Source organism: Megalobrama amblycephala, linkage group LG22 (genome assembly GCF_018812025.1).
Source record: "Megalobrama amblycephala isolate DHTTF-2021 linkage group LG22, ASM1881202v1, whole genome shotgun sequence".
Classification (NCBI taxonomy): Eukaryota; Metazoa; Chordata; class Actinopteri; order Cypriniformes; family Xenocyprididae; genus Megalobrama; species Megalobrama amblycephala.
Genome location: NC_063065.1, coordinates 7,653,827 through 7,674,625, shown reverse-complemented (window position 1 = coordinate 7,674,625; position 20,799 = coordinate 7,653,827). Strand labels below are relative to the sequence as shown.

General features: G+C 36.0%; 1 protein-coding gene across 2 annotated transcripts in view; it reads left to right on the top strand.

Annotated features, from left to right (window-relative positions):
• spidr (scaffold protein involved in DNA repair) overlaps positions 1-20,799 on the top strand; it is a 60,186-nt gene that overhangs the window by 29,009 nt on the left and 10,378 nt on the right. For both annotated transcript variants that reach the window (XM_048173982.1, XM_048173981.1), the window contains 4 exons: positions 1,987-2,182; positions 3,374-3,582; positions 13,943-14,101; positions 20,502-20,589. In XM_048173982.1, coding sequence (XP_048029939.1) covers positions 1,987-2,182; positions 3,374-3,582; positions 13,943-14,101; positions 20,502-20,589 — 652 coding nt within the window. The remainder of the gene's footprint in view (positions 1-1,986; positions 2,183-3,373; positions 3,583-13,942; positions 14,102-20,501; positions 20,590-20,799) is intronic.

Below are 20,799 nucleotides of genomic sequence, written 5' to 3'. Positions count from 1 at the left end.
TAATTACTCACCCTCATGTTGTTCCACACCCGTAAGACCTTCGTTTATCTTCGGAACACAAATTAAGATATTTTTGATAAAATCCGTGAGGCTTTCATTGACAGCAAGATAATTAACCCTTTCAGATGTCCAAAAAGCTATTAAAGACCTATTTAAAACAGTTCATGTGACTACAGTGGTTCAACCTTAATGTTATGAAGTGACAAGAATACTTTTTGTGCACCAAAAAAACAAAATAAAGACTTTACACTGCAAAAAATGCAGTTCTTACTTAGGGTTTTTGTCTTGTTTCCAGTCCAAATATCTAAAAGTTCTTAGATCAAGAAGCGTTTTCTTGACAAGTAAAAATTATTTTCTTGTTTTTAGGAAAAATAAGTCAAAATTAAGTGAGTTTTTCCTTAAAACAAGCAAAATAATCTGCCAGTGGGGTAAGCAAAATAATCTTAATCCAAACTGAAAACAAGATTATATATCTTATTTTTGGTTTGATATAAGATTATTTTGCTTACCCCACTGGCAGATTATTTTGCTTGTTTTAAAGAAAAACTCACTTAATTTTGACTTATTTTTTCTGAGAACAAGAAAATAATTTTTACTTGTCAAGAAAACGCTTCTTGATTTAAGAACTTTAAGATATTTTGACTAGAAACAAGACAAGTAAGAACAGCATTTTTTGCAGTGTATTCAACAATATCTAGTGATGAGCGATTTCAAAACACTGCTTCATGAAGCTTCGAAACTTTACGAATCTTTTGTTTCAAATCATTGGTTCGGAGCGTGTATCAAACTGCCAAAAACATGCAAAAATTTAGAAATACTTATGAAGTAACGAAGCCTCGTTTACTGACATCACGTGACTTTGGCGCTCCGAACCACTGATTCGAAACAAAAGATTTGTAAAGCTTCATGAAGCAGTGTTTTGAAACTTTGGCCATGTTTAGCATGAGAATGCAACTCTTTAACAGTGTAAATAAGTCAGAATGCATGAAATGGCATTACACCCCCCTTTAAATATGTTTTTAGTAGCTTTCTGGACATCTGAAAGTGTTAATTATCTTGCTGGCAATGCAGGCCTCACTGATTTCATCAAAAATATCTTAATTTGTGTTCTGAAGATGAACGAAGGTCTTACGGGTGTGGAACGACATGAGGGTGAGTAATTAATGACAGAATTTTTGGGTCAACTAACCCTTTAATATAACTGATTGTGTTCATCAGAAAGAAGAAAGTCACATCTAGGATGGCTTGAGGGTGAGTAAAGCTTGGGGTAATTTTCATTTTAAAGTGAACCAATCCTTTAAGCCTAAGTAGATCATAGAACCATTGGCACCAATGGTCTCTACGATCAACTTCGCTCATGATGCTTTTGAGAAACACAGCCCAGGTACACTGAAACTAGTTTCATTTAACCATCAGCATAAAGTCTGGCCCACTTTGCAGCTCAGTTTTATCCTTCAAAAGTGCTTCAGAAGGAGCCATGTTTAGATGTCGCTCTCTTTAAAGAAGAATCATAGTAAAGGCATCTTGGCCTCTTGCAATGGCACACCAAAGTGTGCAGCGTGTTTCACAGTTAATCTGTTAGATGCCAAGTACAAAGAACTAATGTTGACTTAAGATCAGCGTTTTGATGATAACATGTTTTCATACTGCCTGTGAAATGGAAAAGAGCATCTTTGTTGATCAGTCAGTCACTCTTTATCACCAACAGTCGTTTTCCACCCAGGGAGGGAAGGGCTTGAGCTTTTGTGTGTACCTGAGGATATTTTGAGACTCTTTTATGTGTGTGAGAAGTGTGGAGGTGGTTGTGCTCAGTGAGACCGCTGTCAATCCATCAACGCAGACAAAATTCAACGTAGTTGAGTTTTGTGAAGAATGTTTTGAAACTGTCAAGCTGTATAAAGAATGGTCTGATGTTTTCATACTACACGTATTTTTCCAAAAACAACACATTATATTCAGTAGACCTCCATTTTTGTCTCCCTTCAGGCAGAATCTGGTTGTGGAAGGGGAACGCTATCCCATAATTCTCAACACCCACTTCAGTCAGAAAGTCTGCGTGGAGACTAAGCAGGACAACGCTGCAGTCGCTGTGGAGAAATGCCGACCTCCGCCGTTAACCAGGTGCCTGTGGCGGTCAGGGATGAGCCAAGTGTCAACAGAGAAATCCATTCCCTGTAAACAGGTTCGTCAGCTGTTCCCTCTCATGTGATCATGGGAAGAAAACAGAAATTCCCAGAAAAGGGACCGTATAGATTTCGGATTCAGTGTGAAAGTACTGACGTGCTGTTGGAATGGAGACAGCTGCCGTTTCCTGTGTGACACTCATGAGTGCAGATGATTAATGAGTTATGTTTTTATGCATGAATATTTGCTTAAGTGTGAAAATAAAACCGAATTTTCCTGTTCGACAAGACCCTGGTGTAACAAATTCATGATGCAGCACACTTTCCCTGTCATTCTACTACTCAAATAACCAAAGTGCAGTGTTGTCTGTACAAAGCTTATGCTGGTTGTAAACACACCACAGGTTTAAAAATACAAAGTAGCTGTTGTCTCAAGTCAGTGGGCTACAATGTTGTTTGGTTATGTCCAATGTTGTATCATATTGTCATTAACACATAAACTACTGTTCAAAAGTTTGAGGTCAGTAAGATGTTTTTGTAAAAAATCGTTTATGCTCACCAAGGCTGCATTTATTTGATTAAAAAATACAGAGGTTAAATATTATTTCAGTTTTATTATACTTTAAAACGTAATTTATTCCCAGTCTTCAGTGTCACATGATCCTTCAGAAATCATTCTAATATGCTGATTTGATCTTTTTATTATCAATGTTGAAAACCGTTCTGCTGCTTAATATTTTTGTGGAAATTGTGATACATTTTTTTTTTCTGGATTCTTTGATATATAGAAAGTTCAAAAGAACAGCTTTTATTTGAAATAGAAACATTTTGTAACATTGTAAATGTCTTTACTGTCATTTTTGATCGATTTAATGCATCCTTGCAGGATAAATGTATTAATTTCTTTAAAAAAAAAAAAAAAAATCTTTTGAACAGTTGTGTAGATGTGCTTATTTACAGTTAAATTCCACTAGTTATTGCTGTGATGTAGTGTAAGGGTATACGGCTGCTGCTTTGATCTGTAAGCTTGGTTTGGTCCTTCAAAGGCCATCAGCATTGAGAGCAAGACACTTGACCTCAGAGTGTTCACGCTGACAGCGATTTGCAGTGACAAAGAGACCGGAAATCTTTCATTTTCAGTGACGGTTGCTGGTTTGAGGTGACAGGGGTGAAATTGTCCATTGTTCTGTTCTGTGGTGATATTATGAATACAATAGGAAAGATAAATGTTTCCAATTTTCCATCCTCAGGTCGATGAGTTGAACAGAAGGGAAGTTCGGAAGTCTCTGCTGGACGCAGTGGAGGATTGTGGGTCGTCTGGCTCTCAGAGTGGTCCTGTTGAGGTGGTCGTTCAGAGGGTCTACTGCATACCCATCACCCAATCCCTTCACAGAGCTTCTCTCCAGCACAGAGCACTGAGCAAACCACCAGAATCAGCACCACCGCAGCACATCGGCAGGTACTGGACCTCTGTGTTTCCTCTTTCTCTTCTCTTCTCTTCTCTTCTCTTCTCTAACGCTGTTACTTTGGGAGGAAGTCCTGCACACTGTTGAATCTTGCAGATTTTTATAAATGAAACTCTCATTTCGGTCAAAGACCTTCTAAAACACTTGAAGAAATGTGTGTTTACTAAATATGCTTATATAAAAATATAGATTTTTTTAAATGTTTCTCAAAGAAGTATCTTATGCTCATTAAATCTGCATTTATTTGATCAAAATACTGTAAAATTGTTAAATATTATTACAATTTAAAATGGCTGTTTTCTATATGAATATATTTTAAAATGTAATTTATTCCTGTGATCAAAGCTGAATTTTCAGCATCATTACTCCAGTCTTCAGTGTCACATGATCCTTCAGAAATCATTCTAATTTGCTGATTTGCTGCTCAAGAAACATTTCTTATTATCAATATTGAAAACAGTTGCCCTGCTTCATATTTTTGTGGAAACTGTGATACATTTTTTCAGGATTATTTGATGAATAGAAAGTGCAACAGCATTTGTTTGATTTGAAATAGAAACATTTTGTAACAATGTAAATGTCTTTACTGTCACTTTTGATCAATTTAATGCATCCTTGCTGAATAAAAGTATTAATTTATTTTTAAAAAAAATCTTACTGACCCCAAACTTTTGAAACAAAACTTTTTATATAATTTTTATTTTTCACAATTAAAAAAAAAAAAGTACACTTCTACTTTGCTATTGTAAAAACAATAACAAACTATTGGGTTTTAAGCAAAGTTTGGAGCCGTTACCAGCACAGAGGCTTGATCTATGTAAGTAAATACGACGTGCAGTTTATCAGCGACTCTCCTTCCTCAGTAACCAGCCAAACCAGTTTAACAAACCAGTTACATCTCAAAACATTTGCTTCTAATAAAATGTATTTTAATTGATACGGAATGTGCTTGGAGACATAATAAAATACATCAATAGATATTACTAGTTCAAATCACACAGCATGAATATCAGTAGATCTATTATGTGCTTCAATCCAAGACGTTCTGTGGTCATATTTGTATGTGTATATAGTGGTTTTACGAGGTATCTCTTAAATGCAATACGTCGTCAGATTGTGTGTTTGTTCTGTGTGGACGTGCACCCAGTGTTCCAGTGCGGTATAATTAGGCTATTGTGTGTTCTAAACTCCACTGCTGAAGCTCCAAGAGGTCAATCTCCTCATGGAGTGATAAATGGTGAGAGAGAGCAACTTTGCTCCATATTCTGTCAATGACTAACCAAACAACCCCTCCCAGTACACAAAGTACTCTCTCTCTCTCTCTCTCTCTCTCTCTCTCTCTCTCTGTATCACACAGTTCTTTGTGCCATATGGTAAAACTCTAAATACATCTCTAATTAAGCCCAGCAATGTCAGTGATCCATAGCCACGCACTCCTCAGAAAAAAAGGAGATAAAGGACAGAAAGTTAGAATGTGCCTTGCAAGAATTTTTATTTTTTTATATGGCGTAAAGCAAACTACACCTGAAGGAAAAACATGTTCTCCGATGCAAATATCATTGCCATGAGGGGTTGCCAGGATTGCAACCCCTTTTTTATAGTACGTTGCTGTGAAGTTGCTAAAACTGCATGATTAATCATTAAAAGATCTCGATCTCAAATCAAATGCGTGCAATCTTATTCCTAAATGACAATGATTCTGCTGTGTCTATTAAACCTTTACAAGTGCGATCACACCGGAACATTTAAATCTGCATTCGCTGACCCAGAGAGAGCAGATGTCATGTATAGGTATGAAACAGCTTCACATGAACATCACAGTATGGTCACAGAAGATCACAGAAGTACTGTGATAAAAGTTTATAGTTTGAATATAAACGCTTATGTCTACAGAAGCGATCAAACTAAAGCAAATCACCTTTTGAAAGTAACTTGATGCTTCAAATAAAGATCAATTACAACATACATTACACCAGTAGGTGGTGACAAATGACTGTTAAAAAGTGTATTTGTCATTGAATCATTTATTCAGGAGATTCATTCAAAAACACTGGCTATGCCTGAAATCGCCCCCTATACCCTTAAATAGTAGGGCTGAGACAATAAATCAGTGCATTGCGAATCGAGAAATGATTCTGAGATTTTCTGAATGCATTGCGATTCTTTTGAATCGATTCTGAGCAGCAGATGGCACCGCATGCTTTAGAAACAGCCGTACTCTGCTTGGTTCCAGTTCCTTACACACACCACTTGAACCTTCTATAAAATAATCATTCATAAAGTTCAAAAAGGTTGAAGCGAATTACAAGGGGTGTTTGCAGTGGGCTGTGTTTACATTAATCTCATGTCATAAAGGCATTCTGAGGTGCAACTACATTCTCAAACGCACGAACGCTCTTCAGCACTCTTCTTCATGAGCATTTGAGCATGCGGTTAAAAACTAGCCTAGAACGCCATCTCTGTTAAAAACTAAGCTCAGAATCGATTCAGGAGAGAATCACGATGCATTTGGAAAATCTCAGAATCGATCCACGAATCGCAATGCATCGATTTATTGTCCCAGCCCTAGTACTATTTGAGGGGACAGCCATTTGTAGTGGTGTCCGAAACCATAGTGGACATTATCGAGTGCAGTCATTCAATCCCACAATGCACTGCAATAACGAGTGTACAACCGATGTATGCTCAATAGCTAGAAAATACCCATAATGCACTGTGAGGATCGCTCTGAATGAATTCCCGCGTCTCACGAGAAGATGGCGCCTGCAGCTGAATCATCTATCCATCCATTTTCTAAACCGCTGGTCCAATGTGGCTTTTTAGTTGATTATTAACTTGTTTATTTAAGGTTTATGCATGCTAGTTTCCATTACAGAGTTCAAAATAAATATTTTTATTACTACTGGAGCTGCAAGTTTGCTAAGTTTCAAATGATTATTTACGGAAAGCACAAACTATGCAAAAGCGACAGCACTTCCGATGCACTCAGTGTCCGAATTCAAACCGTTCATTCAGATTGATTTAAAAAAAAAAAAAAATAATTCAAATTATGTTTAAAAACAATGTTTAATTAAACATTTTTTAAATAGACTGCAGCAATTGACATTTTGTCAGGGCCTCGCCTCTAGTAAATGACATTATTTAGTTTAGTTGTCTATTCAGAATCGTGTGAAAATCTCTATTGTGATTCTTAATTTATCCAGAATCGTGCAGCTTTAGCAGTTGCTAAGGTACCCGAGTGATTTTAGCACATTGCTGTGCAGTTGCTACAGTTATGAGAATTTTTTTTTTTTTTTGCATGTTGCTATGCAGTTATAGTGAGTTTTTTATAGCATGTTGTCATACAGTTTTTTTTTTTTTTGCACATTGCTATGTAGTTGCTAAGTTGTTGGGAGTGGCTTTTTTTGCATTTGTTGCTACTATGTTTCAAGTGGTTTTTAGTAGGTTCTTATGCAGGTGCATAAGTAAGTCATATGATTGTTTGTAACTGAATCCATTTATTTAAAAAGTAAATGCTGCGTCACGATGACAAAAAAGGAAAATGAAAGTGTTTGTGAGAGTGAGTTGAGAACATTCATTTTTTTCTGCAACTCACAGTGATGCAGGCATCTGTTGACCAATGAGAATAACCGGCAGGTTTCGGAAATTTGATTCGCCATATATATCAATGCTTGATTGATTTCAAAGTGACACGGCTCTTTCTATGCCCTTAAAGGCTCACATCTGAGCTTTTTGACTGTGTAGGTACCCTTAAAGTCAGAACCCAAATCTGTTCATGTCTTTTACCGCAGTTCAAAGCATCGGTGTGTGTGCAGGTTTTAATTATAGATGTGCTTCATGAATCCAGCAAGATTGAAGTCATTTCCACAGGTTAAGCTTCCACGTTCTCCTCCCTCACGCTCCCTCTGATCTCTGCCCCGCTCTGAGACACATTGTTTTGTTGTCAGAAATGCACGTGGTGCTGTGTTGATGAAGGGTGATTGGAAAAAAGAGTCATCTGACTGTCGGTAACCGGATCCCCGTCAGACGCTGCAGCATGCCATAAACACTGGAACACAGGAAGACGAGACACTGTGGTATGGAGTGTGTTGACCGGGGATAATGTGGTGGGGAAACCCTGACTGGACCAAACCTGGTATGAGTGAGGGTGCTGACAAATATGGAGCTTGCACATACACGCACGCACAATGCACAGAATTTTTAGCAGACCCCAGCACATGACCATCTGCCATTCGCAATCTCACATGCTCATAAATTCTCTTCCTTCGGACAGGCCTCATGATCTCAGAGAATGAAAGAGGGATGTTTACATTCCTTTTTAATACGGTTAGACCAAAATTGTAAGATTTTTTTTAATTTTGTGTGCAAATGTCTCATATGCAGAATCATAATAAATATAATAAATAATAATTAAACTGTAAACAGAAAAAAACATACCTTTATTATTGTTGTTGTTAAATAATAATAAATAAATATTATAAAATAAATAATAATAATAAATTCTATAAATATTCTTCATATTTATATTAATATATCACTAATATTTTGCTATTTTATTTATTTATTATTATTAATTATTTATAATAATAATAATAATAATAATAATATTTTTCCCTTTGAAGAAAATACTGCTTTCTTGATTGTTTGTTTGTTTTCTTAAATTGTTTTATGGTAATAATAGTATTATTTGTCATTATTATGTATTAATTATTTATAATAATATAATAATAATAGAGGTAAATGTTTTTTCTGTTTGTAGTCTAATCATGCATATTTATTGTAGTGACATAAAGCATTAGAATAATTATTATGTTATGTAAATTTTGCAATCTGAATGGTTGCAAGATTGGTATCATCTCTGTTTTGGGTTTTGTCTTACTGTTAAGCTTAAAATGTACTCCAGTATGAATAGCTGTTTCATAAACGGATGAGTAATTTATGTAAACAATACATAAAGTTACTTTCAACACTGTTGTGAATATACAGTGTTATACATATCACTCTTTACAGCATCATTTCCCATTACTGCTCCCTCGTGTTTTGATTTGACTTGGACACAGTTTTCAGATGAAGTGAAATAACTTTTGTGTGTTTTTGTTTTCAGATGTAAACTAAATTGTCTTACTCTGCTTGTTTTGTTGGCCCCGTATGAGTCAGATTGAATCAGCTGACTGTGTTCAGTTCAACTTCTGCACCCTCACTATTTTTTTTTTTAAAATGATTTAGTTATTGCTAAGGGAACCATTACTATTTCTAGTGATCTTTACTTGGATTGAAGCTCTGAGTATTATCATTGAGACACAGGGGTGATTCTCTTTTGACTTGGACCTGTCAGTAACCGCCCACAACACCCAGCATTGTGGTGGCAAATTGTGCATTGGTATACTACTATAGTATTTGTTAAAGGGGTCCTTGATTATGATTTCACTTTTTTAACTTTAGTTAGTGTGTAATGTTGCTGTTTGAGCATAAACAACATCTGCAAAGTTACGATGCTCAAAGTTCAATGCAAAGTGAGATACTACAACAAATGCTGGTAGGGACTACAACGAGCTTCTTCCCGGGTTGGTGACATCACAAACCCCCAAATTTACATAAACCCCACCCCTGAGAACACACAACAAAGGGGGCGAGGCCATGTTGGGCTGCTTTAGAGAAGAGGAAGAGTTGTTGTAGTAGAGTGTTGTTGACATACCATCATTTTACACCGGACTGCTTCACAAACGAGGGTCAATTCAGTGCTGGATTTGCACAAAAGATTAACATGATTGCACATGCTAGTAGATGAGTTGAAACATAAATTTATCCACTAACCATTCAAAAACGTCCAGTTTCATTCTAAAAGTTGTAACTTCTTCCTGAGTCTCTCCATCAGTGTCGACTCCGGTTTGAACAATGTAAGGCTGAACACCGTTACTGACAATCCTCATTTTGGCTGCGTGAGATTCTCCAGCTTTGTTGTTGTTGAGCAACCGAAGCACAACCTGTTAAAGCTCCGTCCTCTTCTGGAAAGGGGGCTGGGAGCAGCAGCTCATTTGCATTTAAAGGGACACTCACAAAAACGCTGTGTTTTTGCTCAAACCCAAATAGGGGCAAATTTGACACGTTATAATAAATGATCTGTGGGGTATTTTAAGCTGAAACTTCACAGACACATTCTGGCGACACTAGAGAATTATATTACATCTTGTGAAAAGGGGCATTATAGGTCCCTTTTTTAATATTTCAAATTACAAGGCAGAATTTCTAATTAAGTTTAAGTTTTCCATCTAATATTTATATTTTGTTTTATTTCTTTATTTCAATTAACAATAACTATTTTTGGTTTTAGTTAACAATAGGAACACAAAGGCAAAATGGACATATTGTTCCTCACTTTCAAGCTGTCTTGGCTCTGTCTATAATTTCACTACAAACATACTTAAAATCAGATTCTAAGCATATGCTTGAAATCCATTTTCCCTGTTTATATCCACCAACATGCAGCGTAGTTGTTGACAATATCTATTTTTTCATGTGTGTGGTGTGCTTCAACAAGGCCACCCATCTCATTACAACTATGAGTTTGCAGTTATGTTCTCTCTCTCTTTCTCTCCTTGAGTTTTTGTGGCCAGTTTCCAGACAATAATTAGCGTTTAACTTTTGGTCCAAGAAGATATGTTATTCCAGTAAAAACTCAGAGCAGTATAAACAGGCTGAAGAAGTTCTCTGTGCTCAGACAGGAGGGGTTGGATGTTTTCAAGAAGAAGTAGAACACAATGTGCTTTACGTGTCAGATTACAGCCCTGTTTATCAAAAGCTCTGCTCCCATTGGCTGACGCCATGGCTGAAGGAATCCCGCCCACTGTGCCTTAACCAATCAGCTGCCAGAGAAGTTTTTGTGCATGTGTGAAGGAAATGGTGGGGTAGTGGGGTACCTACATGGACTAGGCTTGTGTGTGAGTTTGTGTGTGTGTTTGTGCGCCGCTTGTGTGAGTGTTTGGACAAGCTCAATGGATCGCAGTTCCTGGAAGCGCCTCCAAGTTGCTGCGAATTCCTGCGAATGCTCACAATAACAGATTCCTGAAAGTGGCTAGTGACTGTGGCTGACCAATGATAGAGACCCGGTGGGGGACATCAGCCCTTGTCCCGCTCCCTTAGAGGAAGAGCATGAAACAGACCGAAATGGAATAAAGAAGGGGGTTGTTTATGTCAACCTGGCCATACCACAAAGTGCTACTGCCCAGTCACCCCTCCTGTTCTCCGGTTTCGTAGATACACGGGTCTAAACAAGCCTCAGTGTTCACAACCGCTCTCGCTTAACCCCGTGTTCTTTAACAGCGCTACAACAGGGTAACAACAGTTCAGGATGATTCCTGAATTGCCAGTCATGGTTCATCAAAGGTCATCTTATATCACACCTTAAATGATCAGTCTCTTTTACTTATTCAGATTATTTGCGTTATACAGACTTTCAATCCATTTTGAAAGCAGATTTGTTTTTGGACATATATTTGTGCTTATAGTAGAGACATTTTATCACGAAACATCATACTTTTATCCTGATCTGGCCTGAGTTGAGCTGAAAACAATAATTTACTCACCCCCATGTCATCCAAGATGTTTAAGTCTTTCTTTCTTCGGTCGAAAAGAAATTAAGGTTTTTGAGGAAAACATTCCAAGATTTTTCTCCATATACTGGACTTCACTGAGGTTCAACGGGTTGAAGGTCCAAATGTCATTTTCAGTGCAGATTCAAAGAGCTCAGATGAGGAATAAGGGTCTTATCTAAAGAAACGATCGGTCTTTTTCTAAAAAAAAATAAATAAAAAATTATATGCTTTTTAACCACAAATGCTCATGACATAGGCGGAAGTATATAATTTTTTTTTTTTTTTTTTTTTTTTTTTTAAGAAAATTACAGATTGTTTCGCTGGATAAGACCCTTATTCCTCGTCTGGGATCATGTAGAGCTCTTTGAAGCTGCACTGAAACTGCAATTTGGACCTTAAACCCGTTGAACCCCAGTGAAGTCCACTATATGGAGAAAAATCCTGGAATGTTTTCCTCAAAAACCTTAATTTCTTTTCAACTGAAGAAAGAAAGACATAAACATCTTGGATGACATGGGGGTGAGTGGATTATCAGGAAATTTTAATTCTGAAGTGAACTAATCCTTTAAATGATTGTTGTAAAAGTGAAAGTGAACCAGTCCGAGAAGAAATTCGAACCCAACTGAATGCAAACAAAAGAAGCTTGAGAGAATCTTGTTTTCTGTTGGTTCTGTGTGTGTGAATCAACACATAACTCAACTTCACTGTTGCCTTTTGCAATGTAATACAGCAAAAGTTGAGATAAATAGTCAGAAATGACTAATCACAATTCAGTATGCAGATATTGGAATTTCTTCAGTTAGATTTTAAATAGATGAACGATTTTCATGGTTAATTTTTTATGTAACATTTTATATAAACTGTAGATAGATTTAAGCCAATAACAATAACTATATTAGCTTCCACACCAGTGGATAATATCAGTCTGTTTATTTTAATCACACACTGCAGTTTTTTCGTCTGCTGCTTTAAATGCTCAAGCTACAGCAGGATGGATTCTGATTGGCTGTCAATGTATTATCGTTTATCAGCTGGGGAAAAAAAATCATTGTTTCATATTGTTTCTCTGCCGTTATTGTTATAGTTGTGGTGTGGACTCTGCTATTCTTTTATATTTAGAATGATTTTAAGAACTATATCTTTAAGTAACAATTTAAAAAAATGAGTCAGTACTTCTTCCAAAACGTGTTTTTGTCTTATCCCCATTTACTATGGCAAGCCTATTGTAAGTGTTTATATTTAGACCAGATGGAATACGTCACTTGTGCATGCTCGTCATATCCGTAAATAGAGAAAAGTTGCTCCAGCTACTTCGATGCATGGTGTGGGAGTGGCACAGGTTAGTTGTCACAACAAGCGAGAAAGGTTGATATGGAGCAGCTAAATCTCCAACATCTGGGGAATCGCACATTTTAAACAAACATCGAACAGAGGAGAGTCTGCTGGCAAAAAGAGAATGAGACAGAGCTCGTAATAAAACAAGAATCAACATTAAGCGTAATGTGGATATGGTGTTTTTATTACTTAATAGGTGAGTGAGGTATTTTATTGAACAGATAAATTGCCATATGCAGCTTTCTAACAGAGTTCATTGTAAAGCATTATCTATTGTGAAGGGTCATATTCATCCGCACAGTCACAAAGAGCCGAAACACAACCTAAACATTGTTCTTCCGCAAAATGCATACAGTTTTGTTTTTTAACCGCTAGAGGGCCAAAAGTTACTTTGTGTACCTTTTTAAATGATTGAAATATTAACTTAAAATCTCAGAGAATACTTCAAGTAAATATTTGAGGTCAAAAGGGATTTGGCTGACAAAGCATTTGGGAATCCCTGTTCTAAACAGTCTACTAAACAATGTTTGTTGACAGTCTGCACATTAAGTTGTTTCAGCTGAATTATTTGCAGAAATGTGGAGAAGAAAAGTAATAAAAGTAGATTATTTGAGGAATATCAATACAGTGCTGCCTTGCAAGCAGTTTTCCAACTAAACACATCTTCGACTAAATGAGTGTGAAGAATGTACGAATCAACTGTGTTTATTTTTGTATTCCACTATAGTTATCTCTACCGTGCAATCAAATCACTGTCTCGCATGTGAAAATATATTTAAATACCAGCCTGTTTGTTTAGTCCCGTGGTTTACTGGCTCCAAAAAAAGTCGCCAGTCTCTGTGAAGTGACACAGAGACTATCTGTAGAGACTATTAATACCTGCAAAAATATAATTTTGAGTATAGAAACACCGCCATGTGACCGCTGAGAGTCAGGCCATAGATCAAGTTATTAGTTAGTCCCTGTCTGGTGCCAAAGTCAACATTTAATCTGTAGACGATATCTGTATCTATCTGAGTGTTTGTTGTTAGGATGAAGCTTCAGAGACTCTCATTTGCAGGTCTTAATTTTGTGCAGCCTATTTATGAGTGCAGTTTGTCATTAAGAGTTTGTCCAAATAAACTCAAATGCCTGCTGGATTTTTACCTTTTTTTTTCAGTCAGAAAGGTAATCTTCAGTCTTTCTCAACCACTGTCTTTCTTGCCACGTTAATTTAAATTTATCATGCTTTATTATTGGCATAACAAAAAGACTAAACATTTGCATTCCAAAATCAATGAGAAATTGAACATTGATGAGAAATAACAGCAATGCATATGGAGCACGCAGGTAATATCAAAAATAGCAGTAGTGCAAAGCAAATGAGCCAGAAATAATTTACAACATGCAGTTAAATGATTGTTCTCCCTCTCTTTCTCTTTCTCAGGTTGTGTGCTCTCGTTCAGGACGGTTATGGGATGTTCAGTGAGGTTCTTCTGCAGTGTGTGTCCACAGAGTCAGAGATCCAGCAGAACTCTGAGCAGCTGGAGGGCCGTGTATGCCTTCTCCAAGCCCTCAGGGTTGTCCAGCGTCTCACACGTGACAAGTGAGTTCATGACACTAAAAACATCCTGCTCATCTGAAAATCACCTGCTCATTTTAAAGGTGCCCTAGAATCAAAAGTTGAATTTACCATGGCATAGTTGAATAACAAGAGTTCAGTACATGGAAATGACATACAGTGAGTCTCAAACACCATTGTTTCCTCCTTCTTATGTAAATCTCATTTGTTTAAAAGACCTCCGAAGAACAGGCAAATCTCAACATAACACCGACTGTTACGTAACAGTCGGGGATCATTGATATGTACGGCCCCAATATTTGCATATGCCAGCTCATGTTCAAGGCATTAGACAAGGGCAGGACATCTGGATGTGCACAGCAGAATCATCAGACTAGGTAAGCAAGCAAGGGCAATAGTGAAAAAATGGCAGATGGAGCGAAAATAACTGACATGATCCATGATTACATGATATTTTTAGTGATTTTTGTAAATTGTCTTTCTAAATGTTTCGTTAGCATGTTGCTAATGTACTGTTAAATGTGGTTAAAGTTACCATTGTTTATTACTGTATTCACGGAGACAAGAGCCGTCACTATTTTCATTTTTAAACACTTGCAGTCTGTATAATTCATAAACACATCTTCATTCTTTATAAATCTCTCCAACAGTGTGTAATGTTAGCTTTAGCCACGGAGCATTCAGAAACTAACTCATTCAGAATCAAATGTAAACATCCAAATAAAGACTATACTCACATGATCCAATGCATGCATGCAATATGCAAGACGAACATCTTGTAAAGATCCATTTGAGGGTTATATTAGCTGTGTGAACTTTGTAAATGCACTGGATTATAGTCGAGAGCTCGGGGGGCAGGGAGCGCGCGATTTAAAGGGGCCGCAGCCTGAATCGGTGCATAGTTAATGATGCCCCAAAATAGGCAGTTAAAAAAAATAATTAAAAAATATCTGTGGGGTATTTTGAGCTGAAAATTCACAGACACATTCAGGGGACATCTTAGACTTATATTACATCTTGTAAAAACTGGTTCTAGGGCACCTTTAATTGAATGAGTATTAATTGAAGTCTGTCCAGAAAAATGCACCCAAGTTAATCTTTCTTAAAGGGATAGTTCACCCAAAAATGAAAATTATCCCATGATTTACTTGTGTATATGACTATCTTCTTTCAGACGAACACAATCGGAGATATATTTGAAAATATCCATAGTCCTTCAAGGTTTATAATGGTTGTGAATGGTAATCCATATTCTGAAGATAAAAAAAATGCATCCATGATCCGTTCATTAAAAAAAAAAATCCATATGATTCCAGGGGGTTAATAAAGGCCTTCTGAAATGAATCAATGCATTTGTGTAAGGCAAGTATCCTTATTTAAAACTTTATAAAATAAAATAATGAGCTCCCGGCATGACAGCCATACGCATTTGACGTACGTCCAAAAAGCGTTAACTTCAGTGACATAGTACACAACGCATAGTATGTCATGTGGTTGTGTAGAACGTCATGGCATTGTGTACTAGAGTCTGCGATACCGGATGACATAATTAAATAACTGTACATAAATTATTGATATTTAAATATTTTATTAAATTATTGATATTTTAATATTAGCTCGCCAAACTTTACAACTTCCACGAGGAAAAATTGTATAGCGCTGCAGACTTCAGTTTCCCCGGATGAGCCGGTGTTATCTTTTTTTAGTGGTTGTTATCGGGGGATAACATACCTTTGGATGGCGTGATTGACCAGTCAGAATCAAGTATTCCACAGAGCCGTGTAATAAATATATATAATGAAGAAATAATATATACAGTATATACACACACAATATAATATATTATATAATATATAATTATTATTGTATATATATATATATATATATATATATATATATATATATATATATATATATATATATATATATATATTTATTTTTTTTATTTTTTTCACATAAATATTTATATCAATAAATATTGATTTATATAATATAGTTATGAAAGTTATGAATAAAGGAATATTTATTTATAGAATAGTAATATGTATTTTATATAAATAAAACTATAAAAAGCAAATATGGTCAGAAATAAAAAGATTTTGTCTATTTCTTTATTTTTCAAACAGTAAATCCTCTTCATATTTTGTCTCATCTACACCCTGTTTTCTGGACTATTTGTAAATAATTAGTGAGCCTTACTGCACTCCATTGAGCTGAAAGTGAATATGAGCTACCGTTTTCCCCCTCTCAAGCTCAGATTAGCAGCTCACAGTGTCAGAGTGTCTGCAGCACACCGGCCTGCAAGATTTACGTCTGTGTTGAATATTTCTGGCATCTCGCCACATGTGTCCGCTCACTCAAAGTTGTCTGCATGGTCACTCCTTTAACATCTATGTTGTTTAAGTTAAAGATGGCATGTGATGGAAATTCTGGTGACGTACACGGATATGAACATGAGCCGTTTACATGAATGCTTTTCAACATGCACAGCTTATATGGGATCAATGGCAATATATATATATATATATATATATATATATATATATATATATATATATATGGTGAATAGAGTCTATGAGACTTTGGACACTGAAGGAAATTCTGTAATAAATTACTTTACCTTATGTATTACAAAACTCCAAAACAGTGTGTTTTTTTTCCATGGAACTCAAAAAGAGATGCATAGCAGAATGTTCATTCTGCTCTTTTCCATAGAATGAAAGTGAACAGGGACTGGAACTGTCAAACTCCAAAAAGATACTAAAAACATCAAATGTCTTCTAAAGCCATATGATAGCCTTTTGTGAAAAAAGTATGTATTTTAACTCATTATTTACTGATAATATTTCCTTCCAGCCCTGTACCTGTCAAATTTTATTTAAAACCATCAAATCCAGAGTAAAGCGGAAGATTTTCAGTGTATAACATTTTAAATTCTAGTGTTTTTCTCACAGAAATCTAGCGAACAGCTTTAGAACGCATGGAATTTAGTACATAATATATAATAACTACTTTCATGGTAATTTTATCATGCTTTTTCATTTTTTGAGCTTAACAGCCCCAGTCCCCATCCACTTTCATTATATATGGAAAAGAGTAGCCTAGATCTCCTTTTTTCTTCCATAGAAGAAACGTGTTTGGAACTTGTGCATTATTTACATACTATTATAGTTTTCATTAATATTTATTATTTAATTAGATTTTTATCAATATTTTATATATACATTTTTTGTAATCAATGTTATGTGTTATGTATTTTTATTTGTTTGTTTGTTTTATATTATTATTTAGGTTTAATTTATTTTTATTTTTATTTTTATTTCAGTTTTAGTTTTTGTTCAGTTTTAGATGATATTTATTTCCAGTTAGTAATTTTAGTACTTAAACTTATTTCAGTTAGTTGCCAAGGCAGCATTTCTAATTTAAGTTTTTCATCTAATATTTTTATCTTTGCTTCAGCTTTATTTCAGTTAACAAAAATGTTTGTAATAGTTTTTGTTGTAGTTAACGGTAATAACCCTGTTTGGAATGACATGAGAGTGAGTAAATGATACATTTTATTTATTTTTGGTGAACAACACCTTAAATAAATTATTTTGTACATGTTTGGATCAGTTAAACATGTCTCTGCATAGCACATTCTGACAGTGATCTTGCTCATCTTATCTTTGTTTCATCTTGTTTTTAATTCTGAATGCTATTTTAAGAAAAACTAAATTCTTTAAAGTTTTTTTTTGGAATTAATGCTCAGGAATAGACAACTTTCTCCAGAAAGTAGCAGTACGATTGTCTGTACTGCAAGACGTAAAATGTATAGCTCCATTTCAGTCTCATTCTGTCTTCAGTGTTTTCGGCGAGAGCTTGGCCGTGTTTTTCGTCCCGCTGGACTGGATAGGGCGGTTGAGCGGGTCACAGGAAGAGGAGAGCTAGACTGTGATTAAGACAGCTGTGGAACTGGTTGTGAACGATCAGATCATACTGCACTGAGGCACACACAGGGTTCAAGAACGGTTTTTAAGCTCCACAAAGAACTTTTCATTCTCTCGTTCTAGAAATCCATCCAAGCATAGGAGCTTTTAAGAATCGAGAATCGTTATGCTGAACTAAAGAACCTGTAATGAAACATCAAGAACTTCTGATATAGTGACTCAAGAACCCTACACAAAGAATGTTCTTATGTTGCTAAAATGAACCTGAAGCGAAACCTGACCCTTTATTTGAACACATTTTAGCCCTGTTTTAGGTTACACTTTATTTCAATGGTCCACTTTAGACATTCTACTAACTAACTATGAGTAAGTTGTCAACTAACTCTCATTAGAGTATTAGTAGTCTGTTAGGTTAGGGTTTGGGTTCGGGTTAGTAGAATAATTTGACATGGACTTGTAACTTATAGTTAGTAGAATGTCTAAAGTGGACCATCGAAGTAAAGTGTTACCCAATTTTATTCTTAACTAAATTTCTAGGACCTTTGAAGCCCAAATGCGCTTAAGCATAGCTAAATGAGCTTGGTACCTGCCAGTGTTAGTTTAATACTGATTATATACTGTTATAGTTTTTATTAATATTTTGAATTAGGTTTTTTTTTTCCCCTTCAGTTTTTCAGTTTTCATTTAAGTTTAATATTTAGTTGTGCTTTTCACATTTATATTAAAGGGTTTCAGCTCAAAATACCCCACAGATCATTTATTATAGCTTGTCAAATTTGCCCCTATTTGGGTGTGAGCAAAAACACGCCATTTTTGTGTGTCCCTTTAAATTCAAATGAGCTGCTGCTCCCGGCCCCCTTTCCAGAAGAGGGCGGAGCTTTAACAGCTCAACAACAACAAAGCTGGAGAATCTCACGCAGCCAAAATGAGGATTGTCAGTAACGGTGTTCAGCCTTACATTGTTCAAACTGGAGTTGACACTGATGGAGAGATTCAGGAAGTAGTAACAACTTTTAGAATGAAACTGGACGTTTCTGAATGGTTAGTGGATAAATTTATGTAGTTACTGTGGAGTTGACTCAACTCATCGACTAGCATGTGCCGTCATGTTAATCTTTTGTGCAAATCCAGCGTTGAATTGACCCTCGTTTGTGAAGCAGTCCGGCGTAAAATGACGGCAACAACACTCTACTACAACAACTCTTCCTCTTCTCTAAAGCAGCCCAACATGGCCTCACCCCCTTTGTTGCATGTTCCCAGGGGCGTGGTTTATGTAAATATTAGAGTTAGTGATGTCACCAACCCGGGTAGAAGCTCACTGTAGTCCCTACCAGCATTTGTTGTAGTCCTTAAAAAGCGAATTCTGTAAAATAAATGATCTCCCTTTGCATTGAACATTGAGCGTCGTAACTTTGCAGATGTTGTTTATGCAGCAACATTACACACTTACTAAAGTTAAAAAAGTGAATTCATAATCAATTCAATTCAATTCACATTTATTTGTATAGCGCTTTTCACGAGTCATATCATTTTAAAGCAGCTTTACAGAGAATGCATGTCAACATTACAATTTAAAGAATGCAGTTAGCAAATAATGTAATAATTTATGCAGTTAATTTACAATCACTGTTAGCAGTTTAGCTGAAAGTAGAAGCAATGAGCTCCTGGAAAAATGAATTACATATTAACAATAATTAGGATATATAGAAATTTGGGAATGTGCATGATGATCCAGATGATTGCGTCTTCTGAAGTAATCAAGGACCCCTTTAAGGCTTTATTTATATTACTATTAAGGTTTATTTTTGTTTTAGTCTGTTTTTGTTTGCAGTTAGTAATTTCACTTTTAACTTTTGCTTTTTTAATTGCCAAGCAAAATTTCATTTAGCTTTTCCATCTAATGTTAATATTTTATTTCTGCTTTATTTCAATGAACAAAAATGTTTTTGTTAGTTTAGTTAATGATAATTACGCCATATCCATTATAATTGTGGGAGTGTTTATCTGCCAATCTTTTGAATCGAACACAGACTTCTGATCTCTGTCCTTTTGTTTGTATGTCAAGTCTGTCTGAGATGTTATTTTAGCAGCATAAACTCGATATTGCAGTGTTAACATAACAGTTTGCCTGCCAAATATTAAATTATCACCATTTTCAATAGAGATAATTTAATTCTTGAATGTTTTAATGACAGACTATTTACCTCTGTGTGAGTGCGTGCGTGTGTGTTTGTGTGTGCGTGTGTATGTGCGTGTGTGAGAGTGTGTATGTGAACAAGCCTCGGCCTGCTAGTGAAACTGATCTCGTACTTGTCAGCAGACACTGTTCATCTGCAATAGAAGCTCAACTTGGCAGCACGTCAGTCTAACCGAAGCTAATGAGACTGACATTGTAAACACTCCACCTTTGGCTCCCGTGTTTCTAGAAGGATCCCTGAATTTGAACGTTCAGAGATTAAAATCTTGTTTTTCCCCCTCTTTTCTTCTTTTTGCAGATGTTCTCTGCTCTTCAGCATGATTGACAGTTTGTGGCCTCCTCTGGTTGATCCAAAATCTCCTGACGATCTGCCACAGTCTCCCTGCGTAGGTCTTCAGATCACATCGTAAATCACAGCCATGTTTACTTCACATTTATCGCTCATACCTCCTGCTTCTGGAAGATTCTGCTTGGATAGTGGCTCATAATGTCAAAACAACCACAGCGCTGCGTACTTAACCAAAGTACATATAAATAAGCCTTCAGAGCTCAAAGATACAAAATTACTTATTAGCGGTGTTGCTAAGACAAACATT